This window comes from Eleutherodactylus coqui, chromosome 1 (assembly GCF_035609145.1).
Source record: "Eleutherodactylus coqui strain aEleCoq1 chromosome 1, aEleCoq1.hap1, whole genome shotgun sequence".
Classification (NCBI taxonomy): domain Eukaryota; kingdom Metazoa; phylum Chordata; class Amphibia; order Anura; family Eleutherodactylidae; genus Eleutherodactylus; species Eleutherodactylus coqui.
Window position 1 is genome coordinate 42622454 of NC_089837.1, and position 19096 is coordinate 42641549.

The 19096-nt window shown below is 46.9% G+C and overlaps 1 protein-coding gene across 1 annotated transcript in view; it reads right to left on the bottom strand.

Annotated features, from left to right (window-relative positions):
- Nucleotides 1-19096, bottom strand: part of LOC136607827 (zinc finger protein 271-like) — a 78529-nt gene that overhangs the window by 20561 nt on the left and 38872 nt on the right. The window contains exon 2 of the mRNA XM_066589066.1: nucleotides 2732-2916. Within this exon, the coding sequence (XP_066445163.1) occupies nucleotides 2732-2809 (78 nt within the window). The 5' untranslated portion in view covers nucleotides 2810-2916. The remainder of the gene's footprint in view (nucleotides 1-2731; nucleotides 2917-19096) is intronic.

The following is a 19096-nucleotide window of genomic DNA, read 5'->3' on the forward strand; positions in this document are numbered from 1 at the left end:
GTATAGAGCTCTGGTGAGACCACATCTGGAATACTGTGTTCAGTTCTGGAGAATTCATGTACAGATGAATATTAATTTAAAAAATAGAACAAGGTCAAAGATGGTTAAGGATCTGAAACACAAAACTTATCAGGAAAGACAAAATACTTCATCTGTATAGTCTGTAAGAAAGAAGGGAGAGGGAGGACATGATGGAAACCTTTAAGTCAGAGTCACACGGGGTGGAAATCTCATGGAATATCCACAATAGGACCATACAGAAATTCAGCGAGATTTCCACAGCAAAAAGGCAGCTTCAAAACCTGAGCCATTCGGAGCGAGTTTTGAAGCTGCTTGTCCTTCTGTATTCCGCTGTGGCCATCTCTCACTATAGAGAGGAAAGAACCGACAATGGAAACGGCGATACACTTGACATGCCAGAGCTTTCAATTCCGCGCAGTATTTTGTAGTGGCCCAGCGAGTCCTACAGAACACTCACAGAACACTTGTCCTGTCACACCTGTATGGGCCATCCATGGACATAGAAGGTGCCGTCCATAGGATAGACCCTGTTTCTCTCCGTCTCTCTGCTTAGCCAAGAGTTTAGCCTGATGTCAGCTGGTGTCCTATTGGCTGATAGTTAGCTTCAAACTCACTGGTGCAGAGTGCAAGGCTGGGAAAGCTACCACTCAAATCCTTATGGGGAGGAGTAGTAGAAAGTGCAGGAAGGAGAAAAGGTGGAGTCAGGGGGCAGTTAGCAAAGAAGGTAGTTAGAGGAGATGAAGAGAGGAGTTATAGTCAGGTCGTGTCTGAGAAGGAGGAGATACTGGTACAAGAGAGAAAGCAGTTTGCAGCACGTTGCTTCTAAGGGTCGAGCGAGCTTTTATTCCCCTCCCTTGGCGTTCCACAGCAGAGACAGAGAGGAGGAGCTTTCTGAGGTTGGTCTTCTACAAAACAGTGAGTTTACACTACCTGGTGAAATCAAAGCCAGGACTAGTCTAGTGACTCATCTACACTTTACTAAATCCACTTATCTCTTCAGCTACAGCAACTAGTGGGGAAGTTGTCTGTCAAGTCAATTCAGAGAAAAGGAAAGGAGAGCGCATTAAAGTAAATTTTTAATCAAGTCAGAATTGCTGTATTCTACACTGTGTTCAATTGTTTGCCTACTGCTGAATCTGCTTGTACCATTCCAAAGTACCATTGTGGAGATTGTAAGTTCAATTGTTGGACAAAATACCACTTTAGTAAATCTGCGTACTCTCAGATTGCTGTAATTCTACTGGACTCAGCTCTGTTCTTTCATCGGCATTCCATCCCGAGGGTCCAGTTGGAGTACTGGCGTCACCGTGACAAAACATTCCAATGCCAGTTTCAGCGCGGCTTGGCCGCAATGGACTGTCTGCAATGTGCAGATAAGATTTTTGCAAATCTCGTGCACTTTGCTGTTTAGGCTCAGGTCTAAGATTACTGTCAGAACTTCCGTGCAGAATGTTCGCACAGAAATTCAGTGGCAATTCTGCCCCATGTGAACCCAGCCTTAAGCAGGGAGAAAGAAACTAAACACAAGAACAAGAGGCAGTGTGACGTAAGATCAGAAGCAATGTCAGAAAATATTTTACTAAAGGCATAGTAGATGCTTGCAAAAAATACCTTCCAGGGCAAGAGGCTGAAAAATCAACAGAACATGACTGTAAAGCTGCCTGGGATAAACATAAATCTATCTTAACAGATGAATAAAAAGGTAATAATTTAAGGGCAGACTAGATGGACCATGTGCTCTCCTCCAGGACGAAAATGATGCTTTTGTGCTGCAAAATCCCTCTATATTGATGGTCATCAGGGGTCTCCCTTCCTATTAGCTTACTTCCTATTGTCAAATGACTGACAGAAGACACAAGCATGTGGAGGAGGGGGATGAGTTATTGTGGTCATTGAACTGTATAGAGAGCAGAGGGGTAGGTGACAATACAAACTAATAGTAAAATATGGTTTACTGTGTTTAGCTAAAGAAATCACATCTCTCCTACACACTCACATTTTTAATTCCAAACATATCAAATTACATGTTATAAAAGATTTCTGTCCATGCTTTTAAGTGTTTCAAAGCAGAATGGCTTCTTGACCACTGCTGTGGACAGGGGTCTTTATACAGAGCTGGTATTCTCCTACTTGTTGTTCTACTATAAACCACTTAACTCATTGCTTGCCTGTGCTCCAGGGACCTTTAGATTAAAACAATCACATAATGTGTAAATAGCGTGGAAGAGTAGTCATTTTTCTATATGGTAGTGTTCTACAGGATGATTTTAGGTCTGTGTCTGTTGCAGAGACTTAGAGATCAGAATCTGCAGTTCTCTATGTACAATTAATAGTACACAGCACACATAACATAGCAGCAGGCACATCCAAGCAACACTGACAATAAGATAAGCAATCTACAGAGCAGGGAAATTGGAAAATACAGGATTCAAGTCATAGAATAGCCAGAAATAGAACGATTCCTCATACACACACTGCAGATTATTCTGAAAGATCATTTCAAAAGTTAGGTATCCTTTAAATAAGGCCTTGCATCATCACAAACTAATGGAAGTGAGTGCAACAGCATTGTGACTCACAAGTTTGGAAAATACAGGATTCAAGTCATAGGCATTATCATCCATTAGTTTGCTATGTCATTTGACTGTTTTGCATCCAACGTCACTGTAGCCCCTAGTCTAAAGATCATAAAGACATACAAAAAGTTTACCTCGCCGGTCAGCAGGTAGATGATCTCCAAGGTGAAGTTTAATATCCTCTTGGTAATCTCATTGCTGGTCTTCTCCATCTTTGGTAGGTTAATCAGTAGATTGACCGTTTTGGAGGATAATATGAGACAACTGGATTAACTGGGTGGTTTTAGTACTATTGTCATCTTTATGAAAGCACGACAGCCTGTAAATCATACGAAGGACATCATCAGGTGTGACATAAAGAACCTCACTTATTGATTATTGAGAAAAACAGCTTCTTAGATAATTCACCACATTAAAGGGTTGCTCTGAAAATTAATATATGTGTCATCCACAGGACAGACCATAAAGGTCAGATAGGTGGGGCTTACCTCTTGGTGGTATCTCAGCTGTTGCCATAACTGCCTTAGGAGTTAAACAGTGGATAAAAACAAGAAAACCAGGATGTGACGCACACGTTCAACAGCCACCAGCAGATATAACGTATTTCAGGGCAACAAAACCCCTTTATCAGATAAAGATGGATTGTAGCTGCACTGAACCCTTAACTGGAGAGAGAACAAGAAGATTCTCCCATCTCTAGGCCCCATCCATAGGATAGAGGATAACCTTATAATTAGTGAGGGTTTAACTGCTAGCACATTCATTGAGCTCAATAATGGGGGTTTAGAACATCCAATAAATGTTTCTGTGATAAATTAAATAATGTACAATCAATCATAATTGGAGATGAGCAAGCACAAAAATGCTCGGGTGCTCGTTGCTCAAGTCAAACTTTTCGCGATGCTCGAGAGCTTGTTTCAAGTAACGAACCCCATTGAAGTCAATGGGCGACTCGAACATTTTTTTATGGGACGGATGCTCCGCATAGGTGATGACTTGTCAAACATCAGAAAACATCAGAAAGTCATGGAAACACCACAGAAACGGATAGGGAAGGGCAGGGGCAGCATGCATGACTGCATCTGAGGCTCCCAGGTCCCACTATTCAGCCTAAATGGGGGCAAGAGTCTGGCATCACCCCCCTAACAATTTACTTCGGACAAACCCTCATTAGCAAGGCACATCCTAGCTAAGCACCACACTACCTGCAACCATTGACAATCACTGCCTGCGGGTGACACCGCTGCCTCTTCTTAGGGTTACATGCTGGCATTGCTGTCCAACCCCCCCACATGACCCTGCGTCCACAGAGCACACAAAAGTTTCCCAGTGCAGCATTTAGCTGACCTCTTGCCACACACTCGCTTCATAGCCACACCACTCTCATGTCTATTTATAAGTGCGTACTGGATGAGGAGGAACTGGAGGCACACACTGCAGAGGGTTGGCAGGGCCAGGCAGCGACCCTCTTTGAAAGTGTGGGCAATAGCCCACAATGCTGTTGAGAATTGATGATAAATTGACGTACGATCATCATTCCAATCCCATGCGACCTCCGTCACAAAACTGTCAGGAGCCACAAACGTGGGCATAAAGGGGACTCAGGTGCCAGCACTTCTACACATCACCACAATGCAGCAATACTCTGTGTGGGAAGCACGTGAGCGGGCCCAGGGTCAGGCTCGGTCCCAGCCTCCACCTTGTGTTATCCAAGGTGCCGCGAGTTACAGATCAATGGAAGATCCATGTGTCCCCACACAATTCATTCTGTGTAGGTGTCAGATAGCTCAACACTGCAATGGGAAGTCTTTGAGTTCCTTGGGCTCGCCTATGCTGTGGGTGCACAAAGATGGTATTACACAGAAAGAAATCAGAGTGCCCAAACATGGCAGAGTTTCACCCCGCCAAGGACCTCGGCCAACATTTCTACCCCAGTCAGTCAGTGTATTTGTGCCAGACAGGTAAAACACCGCGATAGGAAGTCTTTGTGCACCCACAGCATAGGCGAGCCCCGGGAACCAAAGGAAAGTATTACACATAAAGATTTCAGAGCGCCCAAACATGGCAGTTTCACCCTGCCGAGGACCTCGGCTCACACGCTCATTAATCGTGGGCAAAAAGCGGACTCAAATGCAAGTGCATCTCTGAACGTCTCATTAATGCAGTAACACTTCTTTTGTTTCGCCCAAACCAGTGTCTCAGAGAACTGTGGAACACGAGAGAAAATACATGTTGCCCAGCGCTGATCGCCAGACCCCAAGCAGGAGGAGGAGGAGGTGGCATAATAAGGCCGAGAAACCATGACCAAGATAGGACCCGCAATACTCTGTGTGGGAAGTACGTGAGGGAAGTACGTGAGAGGGCCCAGGGTCAGGCTCGGTCCCAGCCTCCACTTTGTGTGACCCAAGGTGTCGTGGGTTAAACAACTATGGGAAATCCATGGGTCCCCACACACTTAGTTCTGTGTAGGTGTCAGATAGCTCAACATCGCAATGGGAAGTCTTTAATTTCCTTGGGCTTGCTCATGCTGTGGGTGCACAAAGATGGTATTACACAGGAAGAAATCAAAGTGCCCAAACATGGCAGAGTTTCACCCCGCCAAGGACCTCGGCCATGGCCCACATTTTTGCCCAAGTCAGTCACTGTATTGGTGCCAGATAGGTAAAACACCGCAATGGGAAGTGTTTGTGCACCCACAGCATAGGCAGACCGCAGTAATATTTCTGTAGCAAGAGTATAGGTGGACCCCTGTAACATTTCTATAGCAAGAGTATAGGCAGACCCAGTAACATTTCTGTAGCAAGAGTATAGGCGGACCCGAGTAACATTACTGTAGCAAAAATATAAGGAGACCCCAGTAACATTTCTGTAGTAAGAGTTTAGGCGGACCCCAGTAACATTACTGTAGCAAAAGTATAGGCAGACCCCTGTAACATTTCTGTAGCAAGAGTATAGGGAGACCCCAGTAACATTTCTGTAGCAAAAGTATAGGCGAACCCCGCAAACCATTCAGTAGAAACTGCATAGGTGGACCCCAGTAACATTTCTGTAGCAAGAGTATAGGCAGACCCCTGTAACATTTCTGTAGCAAAAGTATAGGCAGACCCCAGTAACATATCTGTAGCAAAAGTATAGGCGGTACCCAGTAACATTTCTGTAGCAAAATTATAGGCAGACCCCAGTAACATATCTGTAGCAAAAGTATAGGCGGACCACAGTAACATTTCTGTAGCAAGAGTATAGGGAGACCCCAGTAACATTTCTGTAGCAAGAGTATAGGCAGATCCCAGTAACATTTCTGTAGCAAAAGTATAGGCAGACCCCTGTAACATTTCTGTAGCAAGAGTTAGGTGAACCCCTGAAACATTGATGTACCAAGATTATAGGTGACACCTGAAAAAATTTGGTTACCAAGAGTGTAGACGAAGGCTAGAAAAATTAGTTAGATAACAGTATAGGCGAGGGCCAGAAAAATTGGTGTACCAAGAGTACAAGTGAAAAATTGCTTAACCGCGAGGGCAGGTGAAGCCCATAATCATTTTTTAAAGATACAGCTCACTGTTGCTTAATTTGTAACAGAGCCTGGAGGCAGCCCTGTGAAAAAAATTATTTTCTGTTAAAGTAGCAATACTTTTGAAACTTGTAAAAATTGTAAAAAAAACTTTTAAACAGAGCCTTTTGGGCCGCAGAAAAGTTGGCAGTTCAGCGTGATGACATGATGTTTTAGGAGGAGGAGGAGTAGTAATAATATCTGAGAGTGATTGACAAAGCTAATTCCCCCTTTTTTGTGGTGATAGAGGATGCATTTTTCTCCTGTTAAGGCAAAAAGAATCATTAGGTTCCGCTTCTTTCCGCCGGTGGAGAAGAGAAGTCTGGGGAAATCCAGCCATTGTTCATCTTTATGAGTGTAAGCATGTCGGCACTGGCAGTTGACAGGTGGGCACATTGATTTGTGATGATTCCCCCAGCTGCACTAAACACCCTCTCTGACAAGACGCTAGCAGCAGGGCAGGCCAGTACCTCCAGGGCGTACATCACAAGTTCGTGCCACGCTCAGCTTTGACACCCAATAGTTGTATGGAGCAGAGGCATCACAGAGGATGGTGGTACGATCGGCTATGTACTTCCTCACCATCTTTTTACAGTGCTGCCTCCAACTCAGCCTGGACTGGGGAGTGGTGACACAGTCTTGCTGGGGAGCCATAAAGCTGGCAAAGGCCTCGGAGAGTGTTCCCCTGTCTGCACTGGACATGCTGCCTGATCCCCGCTGCCTGATCCCCGCTCCTTCCCTGCTACTTGGCCCTCTGAACTGCGTCTTCTGCCACTAGCACTGTCAAATGGGAACTTTAGCATCACATTTTCCACTAGGGTCCTGTGGTACTGCATCACTCTCGTACCCCTTTCCTCTTCGGGAACGAGAGTGGAAAGGTTCTCCTTATACCGTGGGTCGAGAAGGGTGTACACCCAGTAATCAGTGTTGGCCAGAATGAGTCTAACGCGAGGGTAAGGGGAAAGGCAGCCTAACTTGAAGTCAGCCATGTGTGCCAGGGTCCCAGTACACAACACATCGCTGTCCTCACTAGGAAGATGACTTTCAGCATCCTCCTCCTCTTCAGCTCATACACACTGAACAGATAAAAAGAAGCAGTTAGATGACATCATGGGACACAGGGGTGTCCAGGAACTTTACTTCTTATCTTTCTATTACTTTTTCTTTGATATTGTCTTACAGAGTAACTAAGAATATAAAGAGTGTGGCCGCCTACTAACATAATGTAATATTTGTATGGTTGTCTTATATTGCATGAAGCGAATGTGTGAGTGATTGAGATAAGCGGATCCGTTACGTGGGCACTGACCTCTAGGACACATTAAGGACCAACCTCGCTGCGCAGGTTGTTTTCAGACAAGCCCCTTATTGTGTTCAATGTTCACAGGCCCTACTCGGTAAAGCTAGAAGGAGTCTTCGTGTATATAGCGAAGCACTGATTCTGGTAAGGAACCCTGCGTTTTCACTAAACATTTTAGTATAGGTGGACCCCTGTAACATTTCTATAGCAAGAGTATAGGCAGACCCAGTAACATTTCTGTAGCAAGAGTATAGGCAGACCCCAGTAACATTTCTGTAGCAAAAATATAAGAAGACCCCAGTAACATTTCTGTAGCAAGAGTATAGGCAGACTTTCTATTACTTTTTCTTTGATATTGTGTTACAGAGTAACTAAGAATATAAAGAGGGTGGCCGCCTACTAGCATAATGTAATATTTGTATTGTTGTCTTATATTGCATGAAACGAATGTGTGAGTGATTGAGATAAGCAGATCTGATACGTGGGCACTGACCTCTAGGACACATTAAGGACCAACCTCGCTGTGCAGGTTGTTTTCGGACAAGCCCCTTATTGTGTTTTCACTAAACATTTTAGTGGCCAGAGGCTTGTTTTATGTTGTTTGTCTTGTAAATCGGCACCAAGAACATAATTACTATCAATGGGAAATATAAACTGTAAGGCATTCTCCTGTGCATGTCTTTGTTGTTGTTGGCAATGACAGGAAGCCCTTCAAGGGGATAAGAAGTACATGAACAAGTTAGATCCTGACTATGTCAAATATTGTGACATAAGTGGGAAAAGAAATATGGATTTAAAAAAAAATAATAATAAATTAAAAGTTCCTAGTTGTAAAGAATTATGTGATAAAATACAGACAAAATCAGCTAAAGATCAGCAGAAATACGGATTATCCGCTGCTGAAGCCTGATTAAAAGAAGCCCCTAACTGTCACGCCCATATAAAAATAGACCCCCGAAAGTTTGATGAACAATTCAAAGGGTTAATGAGGAGTTACAATTGAATGAAAAATAGAGAGAGCAGATAGAAGAATTCTAGAGCCAGATTGGAGTTCTGTAGACAGAAATTAGAATGGGAGGGGAGGAGATGGTAGACCCCCTTCCATAGGATAATCAGGGGGAGAGAGATGATCCTAATGCTGCATATAATCAGCCATTAAAGAATGCGTTAGTAAGTAGAGTAAAGAAGGAAATAGGAGGTTATATAATGAGGTACATGGTTACCCTTAGGATGAGATCATTGCAGGATGTTTTGGAATATGCAAAACATTCAGAAAAGTTTTACAAAGAAAAGGGTGAGAAAGCGAGAGTTTTTATACAGGGAGAGGAATGTGATACGATGGTTCAAGAAAGTCAGAAACGTCATTGGACAGCGAGAGGATGTGAAAGTAGAGGCAGAGGAAGAAGCAGAGGTGGGATGCAGCTCAGGGATTAAAATGTGTGTTTGAATTATGGGAAGTCTGGTGATTTTGCCCGAGAATGCCCTGAGAAACAATGTTTTCTGGCACCTTGGGGAAAAATGACTAGGAGGGGTGGATGTACAACACTTGGAGGATCTCTTGACAATTTCTACTGCCTGAGATAGATCTCCAGGTGAATGGGCGGATGATTACTTTCCTGGTGGGCTCAGGAGCCACCAGGGCATTAATACATCCCAATATGTACCCAATGTAAAATGTAGTAACAGTCATATCATGGTAAGAGGGGTTAATGGCCGGACCCACAGGGAATCCCTCTCTGAACCAGTTATAACAGACCTAGAGACAAATACGCCTGTGAAATGTCAGATTATGTAGTCTCGAATATGTCCAGTAAAATTGCTGAGATGATAGAATTAGGTATACTTTCACCAGAGTACCTCAGGGCTATTGTGAATCTCCAACAATTTTCTCCCAGGCTATGTCAGCACACTTAGCCCAGTTCCAGCCTCCTAGAGATAGTCAGCTATTACTGTATGTTGGTAGTCAGCAGCAGACAGTGAAGAGAATTGTGGGGGGACCTAGTCGCACCCTTAAGGTTTCTTTATGAGCAAGGCCATAAAGTAAACAGGTAGAAACTCCAATACAGTCAGCAAACGGTTAAATATTTGGGGTATAACCTGTCAGATGAAGGTAGGCAAGCAATTCTGGAGGTCCCAAAACTACGAGCAAATTATGTCCTGTTTGGGAATGACGAACTTCTGCAGAGCTTGGATCCCAAATTCTGCATCTCTAACAGCACTTACCAGACTCATGTATGATGACCCTCTGGCTGCAGCTGAAGGATCCAGTGGGATGCGCCCTCTGAGGAAGCCTTTGTCAGGTTAAAACAGACTCTGGTGGGCACATCAGTCTTGGGGGCTGCTGAACTACAGCAAGCCCTTTGTGCTAACTGTTGACTCAGGGGAAGGATATATGACCCCTGTGTTAACTCAGGAACACAATGGGAAACAGACCGCTGGCATACTAATCTTGCAGACTAGATCCAGTGGCCGAGCACTCCCACCCTGTGTACAAGCAGTAGTAGCAGCAGCTGAAGCAGTCAAATCTTCTGCCACTGTAGTGCTGTTTCCCCACACACACTGAAAATACCACACACAGTTAGTTATACTCATATCTTAGTCTTTGTAGACATCCCCTGCAGGACACTACTGTTCTCACAGCCACACCTGACAATTAGAGATGTACTACACTCCATCCATCTACCTTACTGCCTATTTCTTCAGACGGTCCTCCATACTACTGTCTAGGAGAGATGGCACATGAGGTGTTACCCCGACCAGATCTGCAGGATGTATCTCTGGTAGATGCTGAATACACTCTTTGTAGAGGGACTGTACATCTCCGTAGAAAAAACAAAACAAAACTATCTTACCTAAATCGTTCTTCAGATGTGCAGCAGTTTTGAGCCATGGCCGTGTCATGTCTCAACAGGGGGGATGGTAGCACTCATATGGACAGTGTTCACAGCCTAGGGGTTTACAAACTACTTTTAAAAAAAAATTTTTGTCCTGTATTAGTTGTGCTAAACATAATGCACAAGGAAATATAAGACCAAGGAGGGGCGCCATCCTACACCTCAGTATTCCTTCCAACACATTTGTATGGACTACATAGAATTGTACAAATGTGAAGGTAAGTAATACTGCCTAGTTATCATGGATGCTTTAGCCAAGTGGATAGAAGTGTTTCCCACAGGTCAGCGGATGCAGCCACAGTTGCTACAGCATTACTAAGGGAAATAATACCAGGTGATTAGGTCCTCAAGGGGATAAAGAAAAAAGAACTGGAAGACCCCGAAGTGAGAAAGACCTTACCAGGTACCACTTGTACTTACCAGGTACTGCTGACCGCTCTTACTGTAATAAGGATTGCTGAACGGCAGATCTAGATTCACCAATCTACCTGTAATAAGGTAACACAGGCAGAGCAGGGACAGTGTGCCGAGGGGGTCTGGTTTAGCTACAAAGGGGGGGGGGGCACATTAGGTGGTCTTTGTCTCAACCCGGTGAAGAAATCCACACCCCTTCCCTGAGGGCCTCCTCGGTAAGGACAAAATGACAGGAATAGCATTTCTTTTTGATGTATTGGTGAGTCTGGGGAATGCTATTGATGACAGCCCTGAAATTGTCAGAGGTCATCATCATATTACCCGATCCTACACGATGGGGGATGCTGGGAGAGCTCTGAATGTAACTTGTATAGAAGGAGTGACGAGCACAATACTGGTAGACATGCTCCCTGACCTACTGACTGCAATCCCTGCTAGCCATCATAAACCGCTCCTGCAGTCATACTGATTCTGCCGCCACACGGCTAAATGTCTGACCATTGTCTATGTGTATAGCATCGCTCACTCTCCACCTCGCCATACCGTGCACATCTCCGCCATACTGTGCACATCTCCAGCCCTTTACCTTCTGTATCACCCCATTACTTGTAGTATGTAAGCTCGTTGGAGCAGGACCCTCACCCCTATTGTCTCCATCAGCTGATTACTATGTAACCATGGTTCTGTGATGTTTGTATTTTGTCTTTCTGCATTCCCCCTGTCTATGTAAGCACTGTGGAATATGTTGGCGCTATACAAATACAGATTATTATAGATATGTGTCAGATGAGGGACTTGTTGGCATTGCACACAAAGGAATAAGGCGTGGCTAGATGCTTGCCTGGCTTGATAGTACTCTTAGTCAGGCCCCATCCCTGGCGGCCATCTTAGTGCTAGTCATGGCCTGCGGCCATTTTAGTACCTGCTGTAATACCTTCAGCTGCCGCCCAGACGCCATCTTGGCTTCTCACCTCCCATAGATGTACCTTTTACCTAGCATCCCAATGCTTGCACTTGTAGTACACAACACCAGTGATTAGTGCCTTCTCTGAATTGCATAGGAATAGTCAGAACCCTCCATCACTGTCCTCTGTGTCTTGATGATATGTTGTCTGTCTTAAGTGTGCGCTATAAGCTAGGGTCACTATAATACTATGGGATATTTAGTCGTAGCAGAGGAATATGTACGGTCTCCTTCATATAAGTGTCAAGTAGTGAGGGGACAGGTTGCTATGGGTGATGGTAGTGAGGGGACAGGTTGCTATGGGTGATGGTAGTGAGGCGAAAGGTTGCTATGGGTGACGGTAGTGAGGGGACAGGTTGCTATGGGTGACGGTAGTGCTGACAAGGATCAGGGATAGTAGGCAGCAGGACAGAAGGGATGATTACATGATGCAGATAGTCCTGGAATGAGACAGTGAAGGAGTGAAAGTCTACAGCAGTATTAAATGAAGATGACAGACAATGGCTCGAGTGCTGCCTCTGTGTAGTGGGGTTAGCTCACAAATGGTTAAATCATCTGTTACATGGGAATGCTTGTTTCACCCTCACCCCCACCTTTCAGTTTTAGAGTTCAGTGAGAAGAAGGGAGGGGGGAGTGTGACTGACTCTAAGCGATGCTCGGCTTGCTTGAAATAAATAGACCTGTAATGAAGATGATCAGGAATGAAGTTTAGTATAAACCTGTGTGAATAAGGAACGTACATTCTGTTGTTTGTGTACATGTCAGTTCTGTGATTGGTTTGCAGTGAGTTTGATTGTTAAACAGTGTTTTCAATGTGATAGTGTCATGTAAGAGAAAAATAATAATGAAGTTGTTGATAATGTGAGAGCTGATTTTTCCTATTAAGGGAAACTATTCCAAGGATGCTGCAGTGAGCTGTAGGAGTCCAGACACAGTTAAAGCTTGGTTTATCTTACTCCATCATCTCTCCTTGATAAGAGAAATTCCAGAGGGGGGGGTTGTTAAGGTTGGAGGATAAAGCGACTCTGCAGATGATTGGAGTAGTAGTTGTGTGAATCTTTATGTTATGCAGTAAACATTGTGTATAGAGAATGTTATTAATAATTATGAGATAGGAAGACTTGACCCCACAGTAGAAAAAAGTTAATGACGAGTCTTCAAGCTGTGATGAACGTAAAATGTGTGATTAAGCTTCTTAACTCTACCTACACCCCACAGATAAGTGATCCATGTTATACATTGAGTTTGCTGTTTCCACCTGTGGGCACGGACCAAATACCTGCTGTTGTCTCTGATCCTGGGGTTATACTTGCTTCGCGCTACCTGGTAATGGGACCAAGGCAGACTACGGGAGACTGCCTGAGGGATACTGTGCGGAGAGGAGAACCGTAAAGGGCACACTGTCTCTGGGATATCGCCTGAGCTACAGAGAGCACGTGCAGACGTGTGATGGTTGTGTGGTGACAGGGCCTAGAACAGGTGCCGGGTACAGGCCCTAACGGGATTGTGCTTTGGTACAACTGATAATGCCTATGCACCTCATGACCTCCGAGGGCAACAGCGAGGGCCGTATCCGGAGAACTAGGAAATCCTCTCCCAAAGGCTTCTCTGACGCCATCGGGGTCCCAAGGGGGGTACCAGACGAGTATAGGGCGAGAAATCAGATGGCTGCAGGGGGTTTGAGTCTCTTCTTGCATGGTGGGTAACAGTGAATAAAGATGTAGACTGGATTAAATATATATATATATATATATATATATATATATATATATATATATATATATATATATATATATATATTTATATATATATATTTTCTAACCAACAGAGATTTGTTAATTATACAAGAGATGCAATTAGGGGCCTAGAGGAACAACTAGGACCTACCTTACTCATTGCATGGCAAAATAGAATGGCTCTTGTTATATGTTACTAGCAGAAAAAGGAGGAGTTTGTAAAATGATTGGAGGATATTGTTGTACTATCATTCCTAATAACACAGCACCAGATGATACCTGAGCGCTGGAAGGGTTAAATGCATAATAAAATGAACTAGCTGATAACTCTGGCATAGACGATCCATTCAGGGACTGGTTGAAAGCTTGTTCGGACACTGGTCACAAGTAGAGATGAGCGCACGTACTCGTCCGAGCTTGATATTCGTGCGAATATTAGGGTGTTCGGGATGCTCGTTACTCGTAACGAATACCACGCGGTGTTCCGGTTACTTTCAGTTTCCTCTCTGAGACGTTAGCGCGCTTTTCTGGCCAATTGAAAGACAGGGAAGGCATTACAACTTCCCCCTGTGACGTTCAAGCCCTATACCACCCCCCTACTGTGAGTGGCTGGGGAGATCTGATGTCACCCGAGTATAAAAGTCGGCCCCTCCCGCGGCTCGCCTCAGATGGCGTGTGAGTTAGCTGAGGGAAAGTGCTGTTCTATTGGAGTTGCTGTAGGGAGAGTGTTTGTAGTGAGTGTAGGCTTCAAGAACCCCAACGGTCCTTCTTAGGGCCACATCTACGTGTGTGCAGGCTGCTGTTAGCAGTGGAGAAATTTTTTTTTTTTCTCAAAATCGGCAGTGCAGAGCATTGCACCCGGTATTAGGGACAGAAGTGGTGCTTAGGCAGGGAGAGTGTTAGGAGTGAGTGTAGGCTTCAAGAACCTCAACGGTCCTTTCTAGGGCCACATTTAACTGTGTGGAGTACTGTGCAGGCTGCTGTTAGCTGTGTTGCTTTTTTTTTTTTTTCTCAAAATCGGCGGTGCAGAGCATTGCACCCTGCATTGATACTACAGGCACAGAATTGTGTAGGCAGGGCCACAACACAGTTATTAGTCATTAAATAGACGCAGTGGGCCTTTTCTTTTTTAACAAAAGGGAAAAAAGTATATTTGCCCTGCCTCTGTCAGTCCTAAGGGCTCTGGGTACGTGTGTGCTGCGTGGAGAACGTAAAAAAATCAGACTCAACCAGCTACGGTTGAGTGCAGCCTTGCGCCAATTTCTTTCCTGCCTGGGAAATCAAATCACTGGTAATACAGCATGCTGAGGGGTAGGGGTAGGCCTAGAGGACGTGGACGCGGCCGAGGACGCGGAGGGCCAACAGAGGGTGTGGGCACAGGCCGAGCCAGTGCGGTGGCCAGGGGTAGAGGCAGGGCCAGACCGAATAATCCACCAACTGTTTCCCAAAGCGCCCCCTCGCGCCATGCCACCCTGCACAGGTCAAGGTGCTCTACGGTGTGGCAGTTTTTCACAGAGACGCCTGACGACCGACGAACAGTGGTGTGCAACCTTTGTCGCGCCAAGATCAGCTGGGGAGGCACCACCAACAGCATGCGCAGGCATATGATGGCCAAGCACCCCACAAGGTGGGACGATGCCCGTTCACCGCCTCCGGTTTGCACCACTGCCTCTCCCCCTGTGCCCCAACCTGCCACTGAGATCCAACCCCCCTCTGAGGACACAGGCACTACCGTCTCCTGGCCTGTACCCACACCCTCACCTCCGCTGTCCTCGGCCCCATCCAGCAATGTATCTCAGCGCAGCGTCCAGACGTCGCTAGTGCCACAGTTTGAGCGCAAGTACGACGCCACGCACCCGCACGCTCAAGCGTTAAACGTGCACATTGCCAAATTGATCAGCCTAGAGATGCTGCCGTATAGGCTTGTGGAAACGGAGGCTTTCAAAAGCATGATGGCGGCGGCTGCCCCGCGCTACTCGGTTCCCAGTCGCCACTACTTTTCCCGATGTGCCGTCCCAGCCCTGCACGACCACGTCTCCCGCAACATTGTACGCGCCCTCACCAACGCGGTTACTGCCAAGGTCCACTTAACAACGGACACGTGGACAAGCACAGGCGGGCAGGGCCACTATATCTCCCTGACGGCACATTGGGTGAATTTAGTGGAGGCTAGGACAGAGTCAGAGCCTGGGACCGCTCACGTCCTACCCACCCCCAGAATTGCGGGCCACAGCTCGGTGGTAGTATCTGCGGCGGTGTATGCTTCCTCCACTAAAGCACCTTCCTCCTCCTCCTCCTCCAACGCAACCTCTGTCTCGCAATCAAGATGTGTCAGCAGCACGTCGCCAGCAGTCGGTGTCACGCGGCGTGGCAGCACAGCGGTGGGCAAGCGTCAGCAGGCCGTGCTGAAACTACTCAGCTTAGGAGAGAAGAGCCACACGGCCCACGAACTGCTGCAGGGTCTGACAGAGCAGACCGACCACTGGCTTGCGTCGCTGAGCCTCCAACCGGGCATGGTCGTGTGTGACAACGGCCGTAAGCTGGTGGCGGTTCTGCAGCTCGGCAGCCTCACGCACGTGCCATGCCTGGCCCATGTCTTTAATTTGGTGGTTCAGCGCTTTCTGAAAAGCTACCCCCACTTGTCATACCTGCTCGGAAAGGTGCGCCAGCTCTGCGCACATTTCCGCAAATACCACACGCACACTGCCACCCTGCGGACACTGCAACATCGGTTTAATCTGCCAGTGCACCGACTGCTGTGCGACGTGCCCACACAGTGGAACTCTACGCTCCACATGTTGGCCAGACTCTATGAGCAGCGTAGAGCTATAGTGGAATACCAACTCCAACTTGCGCGGCGCAGTGGGAGTCAGCCTCCTCAATTATTTACAGAAGAGTGGCCCTGGTTGGCAGCCATCTGCCAGGTCCTTGGAAAATTTGAGGAGTCTACCCAGGTGGTGAGCGGCGATGCTGCAATCATTAGCGTCACCATTCCTCTGCTATGCATCTTGAGAAGTTCCCTGCAAAGCATAAAGGCAGATGCTTTGCGCTCGGAAACAGAGCCGGGGGAAGACAGTATGTCGCTGGATAGTCAGAGCACCCTCCTGTCTATATCTCAGCGCGTTGAGGAGGAGGAGGAGGAGCATGAGGAGGATGAGGAGGAGGGGGAAGAGACAGCTTGGCCCACTGCTGACGGTACCCATGCTGCTTGCCTGTCATCCTTTCAGCGTGTATGGCCTGAGGAGGAGGAAGAGGAGGAGGATCCTGAAAGTGATCTTCCTAGTGAAGACAGCCATGTGTTGCGTACAGGTACCCTGGCACACATGGCTGACTTCATGTTAGGATGCCTTTCTCGTGACCCTCACGTTACACGCATTCTGGCCACTACGGATTACTGGGTGTACACACTGCTCGATCCACGGTATAAGGAGAGCCTTTGCACTCTCATTCCCGAAGAGGAATGGGGTTCGAGAATGATGCTATACCACAGGGCGCTGGTGGACAAACTGATGGTAAACTTCCCATCCGACAGCGCTAGTGGCAGAAGGCGCAGTTCCGAGGGCCAGGTAGCAGGGGAGGCGCAGAGATCAGGCAGCATGTACAGCGCAGGCAGGGGAACTTTTTCCAAGGCCTTTGCCAGCTTTATGGCTCCCCAGCAAGACTGTGTCACCGCTCCCCAGTCAAGGCTGAGTCGGCGGGAGCACTGTAAAAGGATAGTGAGGGAGTACGTAGCCGATCGCACGACCGTCCTCCGTGACGCCTCTGCCCCCTACAACTACTGGGTGTCGAAGCTGGACACGTGGCCTGAACTCGCGCTGTATGCCCTGGAGGTGCTTGCTTGTCCTGCGGCTAGCGTCTTGTCAGAGAGTGTGTTTAGTGTGGCTGGGGGAATCATCACAGATAAGCGTACCCACCTGTCAACCAACAGTGCCGACAGGCTTACACTCATCAAGATGAACAAAGCCTGGATTTCCCCAGACTTCTCTTCTCCACCAGCGGACAGCAGCGATACCTAAGCAATACGTAGGCTGCACCCGCGGATGGAAGCTACGTTCTCTCTCACCATCCAAAACGGGGACATTTCTGCTTCATCAATCTGTGTCTAATATTCCTCCTCCTCCTCCTCCTGCTCCTCCTCCTGAAACCTCACGTAATCACGCTGAACGGGCAATTTTTCTTAGGGCCACAAGGCTCACTCATATAATTTTTCTAAACAATTTTTATATGTTTCAATGCTCTTAAAAGCGTTGAAACTTTAACTTGAACCAATTTTTCGTTAAACTGGGCTGCCTCCAGGCCTAGTTACCACTTAAGCCACATTAACCAAAGCGATTAATGGGTTTCACCTGCCCTCTTGGTTGGCCATGGCCAATTTTTTGGATGTACATTAGTACTGTTGATACAGCAATTTTTGTGGGCCCTCGCCTACAGTGTAATCAAATGAATTTTTAGCCCACCTGCATTACAGCTGACGTTACATCCGCTGTGTTGGGCAATGCAATGGGATATTTTTGTGTATCGCCGGTGGGTTCCAGGGAGCCACCCATGCTGTAGGTGCACACGGAGTTTAACCTACATGTGTCCACTTGTAAAGAACCCCAGTCTGACTGGGGCATGCAGTGTGGGCCGAAGCCCACCTGCATTAAGCACGACATTACTACCTCAACTGTGTTGGGCAATGCAATGGGATATTTCTATGTACCGCCGGTGGCTTCCTGGCACCCACCCATGCTGTGGGTCCACAGGGAATTATAAATGCATCTGTTTCCACTTGTAAAGAACCCCAGTCTGACTGGGGCATGCAGTGTGGGCCGAAGCCCACCTGCATTAAGCACGACATTACTACCTCAGCTGTGTTGGGCAATGCAATGGGATATTTCTATGTACCGCCGGTGGCTTCCTGGCACCCACCCATGCTGTGGGTCCACAGGGAATTATAAATGCATCTGTTTCCACTTGTAAAGAACCCCAGTCTGACTGGGGCATGCAGTGTGGGCCGAAGCCCACCTGCATTAAGCACGACATTACTACCTCAGCTGTGTTGGGCAATGCAATGGGATATTTCTATGTACCGCCGGTGGCTTCCTGGCACCCACCCATGCTGTGGGTCCACAGGGAGTTGTTACTACATCTGTCCACTTGTAAAGAACCCCAGTCTGACTGGGGCATGCAGTGTGGGCCGAAGCCCACCAGCATTAAACATGACATTACTACCTCAGCTGTGATGGGCACTGCAATGGGATATTTTTATGTACCGCCGGTGGGTTCCAGGGAGCCACCCATGCTGTCGGTCCACAGGGACTTCACAATAGGGAGTTGTACCTGCCTGTGTCTATGAATTAAAAAGCCCGGTCTGACTGGGGCATGCAGACACCTTGACAGAATGAATAGTGTGTGGCACATAGGTTCCCCATTGCTATGCCCACGTGTACAGCTCCTGATGGCGGTGGCACAGGATTATATTTCTCATTGCTTCTGTACAGCATTGTGGGCTATCGCCCCGCCCCTTTTAAAGAGGGTCGCTGCCTAGCCGTGCCAACCCTCTGCAGTGTGTGCCTGCGGTTCCTCCTCATGGCAGACGCACTTATAAATAGACATGAGTGTGGCGTGGCATGAGGGCAGCTGAAGGCTGCGCAGGGAC